This window comes from Sebastes fasciatus, chromosome 18 (genome assembly GCF_043250625.1).
Source record: "Sebastes fasciatus isolate fSebFas1 chromosome 18, fSebFas1.pri, whole genome shotgun sequence".
Lineage (NCBI taxonomy): Eukaryota > Metazoa > Chordata > Actinopteri > Perciformes > Sebastidae > Sebastes > Sebastes fasciatus.
The window spans coordinates 4,457,591-4,472,096 of record NC_133812.1 but is presented as its reverse complement, the minus strand read 5'-3'; the positions used below and the strand labels follow the sequence as shown (position 1 = coordinate 4,472,096).

The following is a 14,506-nucleotide window of genomic DNA, read 5'->3' as shown; positions in this document are numbered from 1 at the left end:
AAATCACTTTCACTCTACAGGTGTCATATAAAATGTTGCCAAAAATAATCAGTTTGCATGAAACAAAATCCTGTAAAAACATTAAATTCTCCGGAGCAACACGACGCCCTGGATCTGCTCGGGGGTTCAGAGGGCTGGTAACAATTAAAATGTACACTACAGATTTATATCCAACGATATCAAGTTTGTAAAAAATACAGTATCTGGTAGTGCATGACAACCCCCCCCTCCCCCGAATGTACAATAAGGTCATTAAAGCACGGGTCTTACCGAGTCCCTTGGAGAGCAGCGTCGCTTTAGCTTCAGTCATGTTTGGAAATTGAGGTTTAATCAGGTCCTCCATGGTTACTGTTGCTAGGGAGTTAAAGGCTGATGAGATGGTGCTGGAGGGAGACAAACAATGGGATTGAATGAACAACTGGGATTGTGTTAACACATTATACGGCTTGTCTGTACAGCAACAGGCCTTCAGGACAGGGCATGAATAGTGTAGTTATCAGGAACCTTCTAAAAAAAAAAAAAAGTGATAAATGCCGTCATCTCATGTCCAGCTGATGGGAGGTGAAAATGCACTCATGAAACACAGCAACTGAACTGAAAGTGAAACTTATCTATGCTCTCAACAAAGCCAGCAGGCTCAGATGACGACAACAGTACAGATACGTTTCAATTCAGTTTAGTTCGCCGTCGGAAAATATTCAAAATATAGCGTACACTTAAAAGGATAGACATTTTTTTAGGTGAGCCTGTCTTTTCGGTGGCTAAAATAGGTCTTGCTGCCGTCCTCGTCCACAGCACTGTATTGCTTTGCTCCGGTGTTGGTGCTCCTGTCTGTTTCTCGATGCTGGGGGCACACCGACCGTCATCTACTGCAGGTAATACACCTACTATGGATAAGTACCTCATACAACCCCACTTAAAAACACCTGAACTATCCCTTTAATATAAAAGCGGTTTGACAAATTTGACAACTCCAATTCAACAGTGGCTGATTCTTTTATTCCGTTCTGTCGTGGGTCATTTACCTGAGAGCTCCACTGAAGAGACAGGCCACAAACAGTCCCGCGAGCCCGGGCAGGTCCTTGAACACGTCCATCACAAAGTACAGCACCATCTGCACAAAGCAACTCAACATCAGGATGAGCCTCCAGAGTCAAGAATAACAAAGACACTGTATACTCACTACAATCTTTAGAACTGTGAAGGCAAATTAATATGAACCTGGTCGTTGGTTTTGACGTAGCCCTTGTCCAGAGGGCTGTCCTCTCCATAGCGAGCAAACATGACCAGACCCATCAGACAACCCAAACACAGGACGATCTGCTGGCACGGGAACACTACGTAGCAGGACCTGGAAGGACAAACCAAAACACTGTCAACAAGAGTGACATCATAAAAAAGTTACACATGAAAATTAATGTTTAAAAGGAAAGTAACAATATAAATACTGTTGAATAATTAAAGAGAAGATGTGTTGATTTCCGACCTTATCTCTATCTGAGTAAGAGATATAGTGTGAAAAACATCAGCAGTTGTTGCCTATGTTCTGTGTCTTTGGGGCGCAGCTGCAAAATCGGTTGTTTTTCCTGCCACCGGCGCCGTCATTTTGACGTGACAGTGAAGTAGTTGGATGAAAGATGGAACTACAGGCTGCTATTACAGCTTGGATGTCTCTCGGTAGCCAGGAGTCAGTGTTTTTCACTTAATAAGGGTTAATACTCTACACAGCACACAGTCTTTGCATCATGTTCTCTTAAAACAGCGAGGGTTATGTTGTGAGACGGCAACGGTACTCACATGACGGCCTCTTTCTCCGTACGAGAGCTGAGGTACCTCTGGACCTGGGCCTGGTTAACCCCGTACAGAGCCAGCATCAGGAAGACTCCTCCCACGCCCAGTGTCCAGAAGGTGTGGCGCTCCAGAGGGTCGGGGTTCAGACTACACGGGGCAAGAGAGGGGAATACAACGTGATGTGACCTTTATGCACTGCAACATGTAAAGGTAATAACGAATACTTCACTCTACCGGACTTCAAATATGCCGACTACTCACTCTAGTCCAGCGATGCGGCTGCCGTTAACCGCTTTCCTCCACACCTCCGCCATGCCCCCTGCCTGACTGGCCCCCACCACGATGACCGCCAGCTGGCCCGCGAACATCACCACCGTCTGGAACACGTCGGTCCAGATCACCGCCTTCAGACCCCCCTGAGAATACAGGAGCAGTAGATTTAAATTTTTAATTCCAGATTAATCAACATTAAAAAAACATCTGTAAAGGCGACATGTTGACATGCTGACAACAAATGGAATGAGTAACATCCATGTTCCTAGAACAGGGGTCAGCAACCTGCGGCTCCGGAGCCACATGCGGCTCTTTAGCCCCTCTCCAGTGGCTCCCTGTGGATTTATAAACATGGAAATGAACAACTGTTTTTTTTTGGGGGGGGGGGGGGGGGGGGGGTCTTCTGGACAGTAATCACCAGCTGTTGTCTAAAGAAACTTCCTGAGTACTATAAAGTTTCTTCATCTTTTACATTATTGTTTAGTCTCACAAATGTATTAGTTCTTGTATGGAAAGGTCGATCTGCGTTTAGCTATTGATCAGCTTCTGTTGTAGAAAAACTAAATGTTGTAGTCAACAAATATTTTGTCACAGTAGTCATTGATGAAATTAACACGTAACACTTTATAATAACCATCATTTATAAACGGTAAATTGATAGTTAATTAAACTTGTTCAATAGTTATTTTACAAACCAATTATTAACCATTAACAAAGTGTCACAAATATCTATCTATTTAATGTTTATAGATGTTTTACAAACAATTTATTTAAGGTTTACAAATCATTTCTGAATCATTAACAAATACAGATAATATTGTTATAAAGTGTTATACGTGTGCAACAATAAACTGTTAAAATAACATATTATAGCATTAGTAAAAATGAGTAAACATTATTCATTTGGGGACTCACCAGAGCAGTATAGACAGTGCACACCAACCCCATGGCCAGCACTGCCCCCCATAGGTCAAAACCTGTCACTGCAAGTGAACACAGTGAGAGCATTACCAAACACTGCACACGTGTTACTCAATCATCCAGGTGACACCATCAGTGACAGTTTGTGTAAAACTTGGTGTAATGATCCTGTGGTGAAATATGACAAAACTAAATATATGCTACTCTTTACCTGCATTGAGTGCCAACGCTGGAGCATACAGGACCACCCCCATATAAATGACCTGCACAGGAAGAGAAACAAAAACACACACATTTCAGAACAAGAAAACTTAAAAATAACAGGTTTGATTGGACGACAATTAACACAATTAACCCTCTAAACCCCAAACTCGCCAGCAGGTTTGAAAGGCATGTTTTCAAAAATCTGTGGGCAACTTCGGGGTCTGAAAAGTGAAGCCAATGCTGAAGTGCCTTAAACCTGCATTCTTTCTAACAGCCAGCAGGGGGCGACTCCTCTGGTTGCTAAAAGAAGTCTGATTGTATAGAAGTCTATGAGAAAGTGAGCCTACTTCTCACTTGATTTATTACCTCAGTAAACATTGTAAACATGAGTTTATGGTCTCAATCGCTAGTTTCAAGTCTTCTTCAATACAGCATGATGTTCATTTAGTAAATTATGGTCCCATTTAGAGTCAAATAGACCATAAAGCAGGGGATGCTTTAGGGCGGGGCTACCTTATGATTGACAGGTTGCTACCACGGCGTTGTCTGATCTGGGAGAATTTTAAACAGTTTGTTTTCACTTCATGAAAGTTAATTGTAACATTTTTGGTCGCCTAAAAATGTCTTATCCAGCGTTCGGTTGCACTTAGCTCCACCCTCTTGTGTCACTTCTGGTTGCAAAAAAAACAAGATGGCGACGGCCAAAATGCTGAACTTGAGGCTTCAAAACGGCAGCGCACAAACCAGTGGATGACGTCGTGGTGACTACGTCCACTTATTATATACAAAATTACCACAGCCAGAAACTGTAACAGAACGTGTCGCCGGATTTACAAACTTCCGACGGCCCTTGAACGAATCACGTGCAATGAATGCTTCCGTCAGAAAAAACCCCAAACCAAATCTAAGCGATATTTCATCAATATCACTTTTATTCTACGTCTCATTTAAAATTTAGCAAAAAATAAACCGTTTGCGCTAACCAGATCCTCTAAAAAACAACAACATTAGATTCTGCGCAAATTCCACAGCGCAACCGGGAAGCAACGAATGACTCGGCTGAGACCACAAATCACATGACAAACATTCAGTGAAACTCTGACTAAGCTGCAGCCTGTTTGAGCAGAGAGGAGAGGATAGATCGTAAAAATGTAAATAGTTCAATACGTATAGCACTTGGAGCTATACGAAAAATGTTATGTTCATAGATTACACTGTTTTCCTTTTTTTTGTGAAATAAATTATCAAAGAAATTAAACCCGCATGTTTCTTTTTTTCATGATTTACGGCATCATAACGGCGTTATATAACACAAAAGACATTTTCAAGTTCTCCCTACTTCTAGCCATGATTTTCCATAGAGGTGCAGGACTTACGCAGTCATTTATATTGCAGTGAAAATGAGGCCAAGGTGAATAAAGTGTGACAGGAGCAAAAAAAAAAACGTCTTGTTACTGCTTGGGGTTCAGAGGGTTAAACTTTGTTTTACTAGGTGTCATCATTTGCTGATGACGAGGCAGAGTAGCCTTTGAGCAACCCACCCTCAATCAGGGTGTTAATGCTTTTATCGGAGAAAATAGAAACACAAACCATAAGAGACATTTTTACAAGGGTCAATGTGACAATTTCAGGGCCAAAGTCAGGCTGTAATATAACTGGCCTTCTTAGATAGGAGGATAAACAACACACTTCTTTTATTGGCTAGCATAAAACTGTTACTGCCTTTCTCCCTTAATGTTTTACTATCTCACCGGCTGACTATAGTTGCCAACTAACTAACAAACTTGCAATAAAAATGACTTAACATCATTTTCATGTGTCAAATGATTAATGTCTTTACCGTTTAGATCCCTGATTCCAGCAAAGTATTGGCCCAGAAACTAACGTAAGAAAGAAAGTATGACGCAAACAAAAGATACCATCTGAAAGATGAAGGTCACCGTCCCACATATGCGAACCGTCTTGTTGAAGCGCAGCTCCAGATACTGTCAAGGGGAGAGAGAATGTCAAAAGAAACACAAAAGAATGAACAAAAGGCTGATTAGAATATTGTCTCAGAGTCATTCTGTGATGTATGGTCAGTGTTGTGGATGTTTAATCTCGGGATCAGAGCCGACAGTTTAGACACCACATTACCAAAAGCCGGTGGCCGGTTGCACAAAACACCTCAAGTCTTCTCCTTAAGGTTTCCTTAAAATGTTTACTCATGTACTTATGTTTACTCATCTTGGTCTTATACTTAAAGCAGCAGTAAGCGAGATTGGAGCAAATATGATTAAAAAAAAGTTATTTTTATGAAACGGTCGCTATATCGTGAAAAAAATCATGTGCCTCTGTGTCCTCCGGTGCTCCTAACGGCATCTGTAAGATTTCACAGACCGGAGGAAAACAAGCAGTAAGAGCTGATCTGAGGTCTGCTGTCCATCTGCCGTCAATGAGAGCCATCTGTCAATCACTCACGAACACAAACTAGGCAGCGCTGATCAAATATGAATCAATATTCTGTTACGTTAATGCCCGTTTCTCTCCTCAAATGTTTTCAGAATCATCTTGTAGTGCACGGTTTAGCTGTAAAATGAGAAAGTTTGTGACGCCGCCGCCATTGTGAAATCTGGTGAAGGAACGCCAAGTTCTGGTCAAATGACCAGAGCACAGCCAATAGGAACGCTCTCTCAATGAAATGACCTGTGATTGGTCAAAGTCTCCCGTCACGGGCTAGATTTTCTAAAGCCGGTAAACAGAACCATGAGGAGGAGCAGAAGTCTCTCAGAACACTTGAATTACAATATGCTGAAAGGTTATTATGGAATGTTTGCCCAATGTACTGCCTACTGTCACTTTAAGGAATACCTTGAAGTTAAAATACCTTAGCAACTAGGGATGTCTGTAATTAGTCGACAAAACGTTGCTACCCTCGCTAGTCGGCTACAGAAATACTAAATACTCGGTTATTTTATTAATGTACACACTTAAATTACGTATTGACATATGCTGTCTCTGCTGTTGCTGTGGCTCTCTGTGACTCACTTCCACCCTGTCGCGTTCTCCCAGCCCCTTCCTGCCACAACCTCCTCTTTCAGAAATACTCGCCTGGTTCTGCAGTCAGTCTGGTTCTTTCCTGATTAACTGGATTGGCCAGCAGTTGGGCTGTATCCAATGTCATTTTTTTTTTACATGCGAAGCTATGATTGAAGTTTTCGAAGGAAGCTTTGAAATTCTGTCGTCATATTTGAGGACTTTATAACCCTAAAATAAAAAGGGAAAATATGAGTTTGTGCTATTGTGGTCATATAAATGTAATTTATGGTGCTGTTATACTAGACCACCCTGTTCAGTAGTGGTGTAACGATTCATCTACTACATCAATGTATCAATTTGTATTCCTACGATTCAACTACATCGATAGGTACTCGGCAAGTTGTCCTTCACGGGAGACGTATATCGATATAAAATCGATTGTATGGATACTAAGGATTTGCACCTTGTATTTAAGGACGACAAACGTTATTTGTTCGTATGTGTTTTTTAGCACTTTTATTAGTAAAGAAATGTTAAACATTACTCCGGTTCACTCTCCAGACATGCGAGCACGCATCCATGCAGGCGTGCATGCAGACGAACGTCACACTGGACTCCTCGCTCTCTCTCCCTCGGTAGTGGCGTGGAGGGAGACGGGCAGCGGTCTGCGTGAGGTGGCTGCATGTTTCAGGCACTATCAATCCGCTTGACGAGGGCGTCTTCCCCCACAGGTACTTTCCCCGTGCGCTGTCGTTTTTTTCATTCAGAGAAAATGACTTTCCTTTCCCCTTCATGATATATACTGTACGTGAACGCAGCATCAGCCTCACGTATCCAGCCAATACGAACAAATTTTTGCCCAATGATGTCAAAAATCTACCGCCACTTTAAAGATAGGGTCAACGATGTTGGAAAGCTAGCATAATTTTAAAGTAGCATCGCCTCAGGAGCTACGTCTAAACCCACCCCGACCCCTCGCCTTCTCTTCCATTCTCCAGTAAACTTGTGGCGGCGACGCGCTTTGAGTTCAGGCTGGTGCACGCCAAGGGTAGAGTACGAGCAGGGAGGCAGGGAGGCATCTGATTGGTTCTTTCCAAGCGTACCGCGAGGCAATGATTGGTAGACGTTTTTACAGGATTACAGCAGCTACAGATCACGGCTCTCTTCCGGTCCTTTTTCAGAGCTCATCAGTAATGGATCGCTGTCGGGGTGTGAAGACCATTTCAACCAACATAACAAATAGTGAATATTGGATAACATCGTCGACCCTGTCTCAGCTAAGGAGAAATTAAGCCTTAAGGAGAAAACTTGAGGTGTTTTGTGCAACCGGCCCCCCGATCTTTTAAGTTACAACTCATTCTTTGTTCACAGGACATTAGTGCAGTATTGTTCTCTTGCAAACGACTTGTCTGTGTACTTGAGCTTCATGAGATAAACAGCATGGCTGTCAATAAAGACCATTTAAAAGATGTTCAGTCTTGAGACAAGAACATTTGTTCCTGTTGAACGTTAACATGTCAAGGACAAGCAGATAAGAGGACAGATAAGAATTTTAAGCGCCGAGATTTGAGAAAGACAAGTAGTGAAAACACAAAAGCTGCAGACAGAGGAGAGACAGATAAAGTCATGTCAAACCGCGTGTGCACGTCGTGTGTTAATTCTCTACTTTGCGTGTATACCTCGTAGGCGCTGGACAGCCGCAGTCTGTAGAAGACTGGTATGAAAATGTGAGCTGGGATGAGCAGGCCCAAGAAGTAGGAGCAGCCCAGGAACCAGTACTGTGTCCCGAAGGTGTACACCTCGGACGGAGCGCCCAGGATGGCCACGGCCGACTGGAAAGTGGCCAGCAGGGACAGAGACACGGGCAGGCAGCTCATGGAGCGATCGGCCATCAGGAACTCCTAGGACAAACAAAAAGGTTGGTGTCAAGACATTTCTAAAAAAACAACTGACCCTGTAGTCTTAAAACAGTGTCAAATGAAAGAAGTATCGTCAGGAGAGAGATGGAACAAAAGCCTACCTGTGTTGTGCGCTGGCGTCCGCCGGAGAAGGCGTAGAAGAGGCCGATGCCGGTGGACGCCACCAACAGCAATGCGAAGATGACGTAGTCCACGGTGGTGAAGTGCATTAGGACTACCTCCCCCATGATGACGGTGGATGTGGGGGTGGAGGGGGAGGGGTCTGGAGAGTGAAGGCTGTTGGGAGCACGGCCTCTGGGGCTGATCACAACATCAAAGACAGAACTTCACCCATAGGGAGGCTCACTGACAGCTGGAGGAAGAAGAACCAGTGAGGAGTTAACTTCCCTCTATCGGGCCGCATGATACATCGTTTCTGCATCGACGCTGCGATGTCAGCAAATTAACTCAAACACGTCTTGCTACGACTTTTTTACTGCTCGATACAAAAGGAAAACTCACATGGTTCTCATTTTCCATGACTAACCAGTGTTTCCCATTAATTATTTGGCTGCAGTATTTGTCATAAATCCCCACCCCCCCTCCTGATTAAAAAAAACTGAGGATAACAATGACCTCATAGCCACAAATAAAAAAGTTCCACTAATCTTCTGTACAAAAAAACACACACAATCAAGTTTAAAACATTATTGCAATTAGGGCTGAAACTATTTCTTTGGTAATTTGAGTTCTAAAAATTAGGACTGTTAATCGATTTACCTTAACTATTCGAGGTCAATGCCTAACCTTCAAACACGCTCACGAGAGTTTCCCCAGTTTGCTGGTCCCCTTTAATACACTACGGTACGGCTCGCAGCTAACGATGCTAACAGTACTAATAGTGAAAACAACAGCGAAATATGCTGACTGAGATAACAGTGTTTAAGTGAGGGAGGGGGGGTACCAGAGAGATGGTGTTAGGCTTCTGCGATGATGCTTCATGCTTTCATTCACATATCTTGAGGTCAGAGGTCAAGGGACCCCTTTGAAAATGCCTATTTTTTTCTCGCCAAAATTTAGCTTAAGTTTGGAGCGTTATTTAACATTTAGTTAGTGCTATCATGTTGGAATGTTGGAATGTTGGCATAAACAAAGTCAACTTTTTTTTAACTCAGATTTTATGCATATAGTGATGTTCTTTATACTATGACAGTTTTCCTAAAAATTTTATTAAAAAATTGCAATATATCACCTTACTTACAGTATCGCAATATATTGAATCGTAACCCCTGTATCGTGATACGTATCGTATCGCCAGATTCTTGCCAAAACACAGAGCCCTGTTGATTACTAGAATAATGGACAACTGCAGCCCTAACTGTATTGGTTTAAACTGTTTTATCTTTTTTTTTTTTTAAAGTCATTGGATTTCTGAAATTAAATAACAGCAGGAAAACAGAAGCTGTATTAAAGAGATAACATTTTAAATGGGAAACACATATACACCCAGCCATGTGCATACTCAACAAACGCACACCATCCCCATCTACTTCAACTACGTAAGGACTGCATGGCGTTTTTGTCTGAATTACAGCTGGACCTCATTATTAATAACTGTAATGTTAAAGTTGAAAAACGCAACAACTTGTCAGAGAAAAATACCAACAACAAACTACACAGGTTCCAAAGAAAAACAGCGAAGGACTTACTGTGTTCTACTGAGTCCAAGCTGCCGCCGTCTGGCCGACACACACTGGCCACTCACACTGAAGGTTCGCTGGAGGGCAGGATCTTCATCACAACCTCCGATCACTGAGGAGGCAGAGGAGAAATTCAGCAAAACACACACAGAAAAAAATGCAGAAGAAAAACGACCTGTCACAATATTGTTACAAATGATTCGACGCCTGTACAATGTTTTCCAAAAACAGTGGCTTCGTTTCCATTGGGTACGGATCATTTCAACCAAACAAAAACTCAATCCGTTGTTGTGTTTTCGCAAGAGATACGTAACGGTGTTCTTTTACAGTTTTCACTTTAGGGGACACACAAGTTTTTAGCTCCTCGCTGTGCTCATCTGATAATAACTCATATTCCACCACACACACATAAGACCATCTTTCTCTTTCACAGCGTGTTGTTGTGCTACAGTCTCCTACAGAGGCGGAACCACTGAGCTCCAGTTCAATTACCCTCATAGAGGATAGGGTCATGAGTTGAGCACGCAGGGAGTGGAACAAAGAAACACCTACGCAGTATCAAAACATTTGGTTTAGGACACATGAGGAATTGGATTACTGTTATGGTATGTTTTTACCTTACGTCTACGGCAGCTTATGTTTGAAAATGAACATGAATCTCCAGCTTACTGTATGCTTAAGCATCAGACTCATTTGGTTTATTTTGTCAGATACGACATAGTAAGATTGAGGAACTCTTTTTTAAGACGAACTCCTTTTGGTTTGGAGAAGCAGACAGGAGCACCAACACAGGGAGCAAAGCATTACAGTGGTGTGGACTGAGACGGCAGCAAAAAGTTAATTTTTAAAAATCAATATTCGTTTATGTGAACGCTATATTTAGAATATTTTCCGATGGGGAACTGAACTGAAACTTATTTCTGCTTTCTCCAAAGCCAGCAGACTCCGTTGACAAAAACTGTATATAGATACGTTTCACTTTCAGTTCGCCGTCTGAAAATATTCTAATTATAACATACACTTAAACTGATATTGATGTTTTTTAGGTGAGCCTTTCTTTTAGGAGGCTAAAATAGGTTTTGCTGCCGTCCCTGTCCACAGCAGTACGTTGCTTTGCTCCCGTGCTGGTATTCCTCTCTGTTTCTCCAAACTGGGGGCGTGCTGACCGTCATCTACTGTAGGTAACACACCTACTATGGATAAGTATCTCATACAACCCCACTTCAAAACACCCAAACAATCCCTTTATTAAACCCATGACTTCAGCATAATAGTGTACTATTTTAAGTCATTTTGGCTGCATTTTTTATGACTTTACTACAAACAGAAGTGATATGACTGGAATGGTAGGGGAAACACTGGTACCAAAAAGTTTTGTATCATGTCTCTTGTGAGATTATGTTGATCAAACACAATCAGTAGTGTTCTGTACCGACAGGCCCGTCTGTGTGATACTCTGTGCCGGTTAGATCAAGCACTGGCCGAGACACCTGACCCCATTAAATATGGCTTATTATCGCTAATCTGCCCGAGTATGACTGGTTTGGGAACGGGAGCAACTTCCAGTGCAACTGGTTCAGTTCAAAAGCACCCGTCGTCACGTGGATGTTTCAACAGACAGAATGTAGCTCTTTAACTAATGTTAAAGTTGGTATGTAGAATGTGTCACTTCAGAGGCAAGTTCATTCATTATAACAATCCATTACTAGTACTTCGTCAATCTTTTGCACATGCTACTGTATGTACTGCAAGTCATATAGTAGCACGCTAAGAAAAATATTTTAACAGTATTTAAATAAGTGAACATTTACTGCAGTGCTTGTTAGTTAGGCATGTGTGTATGTATAGTGTGCACCTTGTTCTGCTGTTTCACAGAAAGCTTTGCTCCTGCTGAGAGAGTTACAGGATTGGAGCCAACAGCCCTTTGTTGCAAACCCCTACTGTTAAGATGCCATTCTACAACGGGCAGCAACGTGGAAAAATGCACAATTTCACAGGACCCGTTTATTAAAATGTTCCCAGTGTTTAAAACAAGAAGCTCACTGGCTTCACGGTGACAACACAGGTAACTGTCATCTCTGGTCTTTAATGACTCTACTGGATTTTTTTTTTTCTTCAAAGTTTTAAATCTTTGCCATTAAAACGGTACGATACAGTACGAATAATGTTTAATGTCCTATAATGTCCCTCTTAACCATGGACTGTCCTTTCTCACAGTCAGACCTCAGAGCAACTCAGCTCAACTGAAGTGACCTTTACAGTTCTAATGGTAATGGTATAAATTTACCAAGCCCACAGGAGGGGGGCGTAAATTATCGGTTTACATAGAACAGGAACACCCAGTAGCTGCTGACTTTTTTGACTTTATTGTCCTGTTTCTGTCAGTCAAATCAGTGGCTATGCTGTCAATTCTAAGTAAGAATTGTTGTGTTTTCGTTAGCTCCCTTCGTATGTTTCTACAGTAGCCCAGAACGGACAAACAAAACACGACCAAGCCTTCCAAGTTTTTTCATTACTTGAAGGCCACCATAGTACTCTATATGCTTGTGAAACTGCAGTAACGTGAGCCACAGAGTGCCAAACCGTGGTACCGCCAGCCACCGTCTGACTTCCGTTGCTCCTAGGGATGTTAATAATTAACTGTTAACCGTCGTTAAGAACTTTAACCGATTAACGCTATCGGTTAAAACAGTTAAAAGAAATGTTAATAATTAATAAAAAAGCTGAGAAAAACGCAGAAGAGCAGCTTGTCTCTTTGAGGAGCAAAGCTGGTCCACCTCAAGAGCCCACCTTAAGACAGTCTGAACCGGCGTTGCAAGATACAGGAAGTTGGCTCCGGTCTATAGATCGCTTGAGCGGAGCGAGTTGTAGCCTCGTAGCATCTATCCACCTACAAATAAACGTATAGACACTGTCTGCCACACCTACGTTCACAGCTATAACTCCACCGACAACACACACACACGGTCAGTCGGACACTCACAAAAGTTACGCCTGCTACCAGCAGAGCTACAGATGCTAACGTAGCACAAAAACACACTGTTTGTCTGACAATCGCTATCGTTAATCCAGGCAGACAGAGTATCGTGACGCCGGGCAGACACAGCTGACAACCTGCTAAACTAAACTAAATGTGCAGTGGAGACTTTTACTGGGAATGTGGCTGCATGTCCGCGTCACTACACGCAGCATCGTGGTTGCTTGGTTAACTATCCTGACGGTGAACTGGACACTCAGTTGTCTGTTGTGCTCATACACTGCAGATGGCACACCACTGCATGTGAGGCACTAATCTTGTCGGTTAACGGTTAATAAATCGGTTAATGAGGGTCGGCTACCGGTGACGATTTTTTTTCAAAATTAGCATCCCTACTTGCTCCTAAAGTAGTGTTATTATGGTAAGGATGGCCTCTGAGCGAGGCGAACAGCGATGCCACGGTTTTGCACTCGTTGGCTGATGTTACTGCCGCCTTGGAAAGGGAAGAGTGAGCGGGTACTCAGGTGGTTGCAATCAGCAACCACACCACTAGATACCACTAAATCCTACACACTGTCCCTTTAAAGTACAGGCTATATTTCCATAACACATGACAAGGTCAAAAGCAGTGCTTGTGTGTAAGTAGACACTCATAACTGTACATACATTTAAAAAAAAAAAAAAAAGTATTTATAAATCATAAGGGCTTCAGAGCACTGACTCACTTGATGTTACCACGAACAGGATACTTAGCCTCCAACACGTCACCCCACAGGCTACTCTTATGGCTTGATGATGCAAAAGACAGTACTTAGAAATGTTCAATACAAAAGAAATATGGCTCACAGCAAGCAATTTGCTTCTGCACCAGTTGGCTGATGCCTATTTCCCTAGAACGGTGCCTTTCCACCACACGAGGCAACACATCCATCACTCACATCCAACAATATCACAACGCCTCAGTCCTAGTATCTAATCAATGTTTAGGCTTCTTCATCTGTGGTAGGTAAAGGTTCAACCCTTTTACTAATATGTGTGTGTGTGTGTGTGTGTGTGTGTGTGTGTGTGTGTGTGTGTGCAGTACTGCTTGTGTTTTGGCTAGGCTCTGTGTGTGCGTATTAGGTGGTGGTGGTGGTGTCACGAGCATCACAACTCACACAAGAAGGTCAGGGAGGCTGTGGTTGCCTGGCAACACAGAGACAATGATTGTACGTTACATGAGGTAGTGGGAGCTGAGCTGACGGCACCGGTACTTTCACCCCTACACCCCCCCGTCTTGTGTGTAAATGGTGGAAAGCAGAAGACCTGCTGTTTGATGGTGAGAGAGCAGGTCTGCAGCTGCACAGGACAGACTGCTGAATGAGGCCAACGCTTTAGAAAAATCCCATCAAGGTAGTTCAAAGCAAACCGCACATCTTTCATTCCCCTCATCAGAAAAACACAGCTGCATTTAAAATACTCACGACGTGTGAGCGCTCAAACGGAATATTAACAAGGATTATAACCAGGGGAATACTATGTCTTCTTATTGTCCTTGACAGGAAGATACAGAAATCAGTCTTATTTTGTATCAGTGTGTCTTTTTTTATAAGGAAAACATTCATCTCAGTTCAAGGTTTTACAAGGTCATGTACGCTAATGTCATCTGGATATTAAAAAAAATAGGTCTACAGCCGTGCTAGCAGCTCTGTGAGTCTGTACCTTGAACATCTCAGAGCTTTGAG

At 42.6% G+C, this 14,506-nt stretch overlaps 1 protein-coding gene and 1 long non-coding RNA gene across 3 annotated transcripts in view; one reads left to right on the top strand and one right to left on the bottom strand.

The window, feature by feature from the left end:
* Positions 1-14,506, top strand: part of LOC141756678 (uncharacterized) — a 254,987-nt gene that overhangs the window by 228,264 nt on the left and 12,217 nt on the right. The window lies entirely within an intron of this gene.
* Positions 1-14,506, bottom strand: part of slc5a6a (solute carrier family 5 member 6a) — a 30,137-nt gene that overhangs the window by 7,841 nt on the left and 7,790 nt on the right. For both annotated transcript variants that reach the window (XM_074616588.1, XM_074616586.1), the window contains exons 2-12: positions 9,815-9,917; positions 8,228-8,478; positions 7,887-8,108; positions 5,109-5,174; positions 3,197-3,248; positions 2,980-3,047; positions 2,053-2,207; positions 1,798-1,938; positions 1,222-1,351; positions 1,026-1,114; positions 271-383 (exon numbers count right to left, since the gene is read on the bottom strand). In XM_074616588.1, coding sequence (XP_074472689.1) covers positions 271-383; positions 1,026-1,114; positions 1,222-1,351; positions 1,798-1,938; positions 2,053-2,207; positions 2,980-3,047; positions 3,197-3,248; positions 5,109-5,174; positions 7,887-8,108; positions 8,228-8,353 — 1,162 coding nt within the window. In that variant the 5' untranslated portion in view covers positions 8,354-8,478; positions 9,815-9,917. The remainder of the gene's footprint in view (positions 1-270; positions 384-1,025; positions 1,115-1,221; positions 1,352-1,797; positions 1,939-2,052; positions 2,208-2,979; positions 3,048-3,196; positions 3,249-5,108; positions 5,175-7,886; positions 8,109-8,227; positions 8,479-9,814; positions 9,918-14,506) is intronic.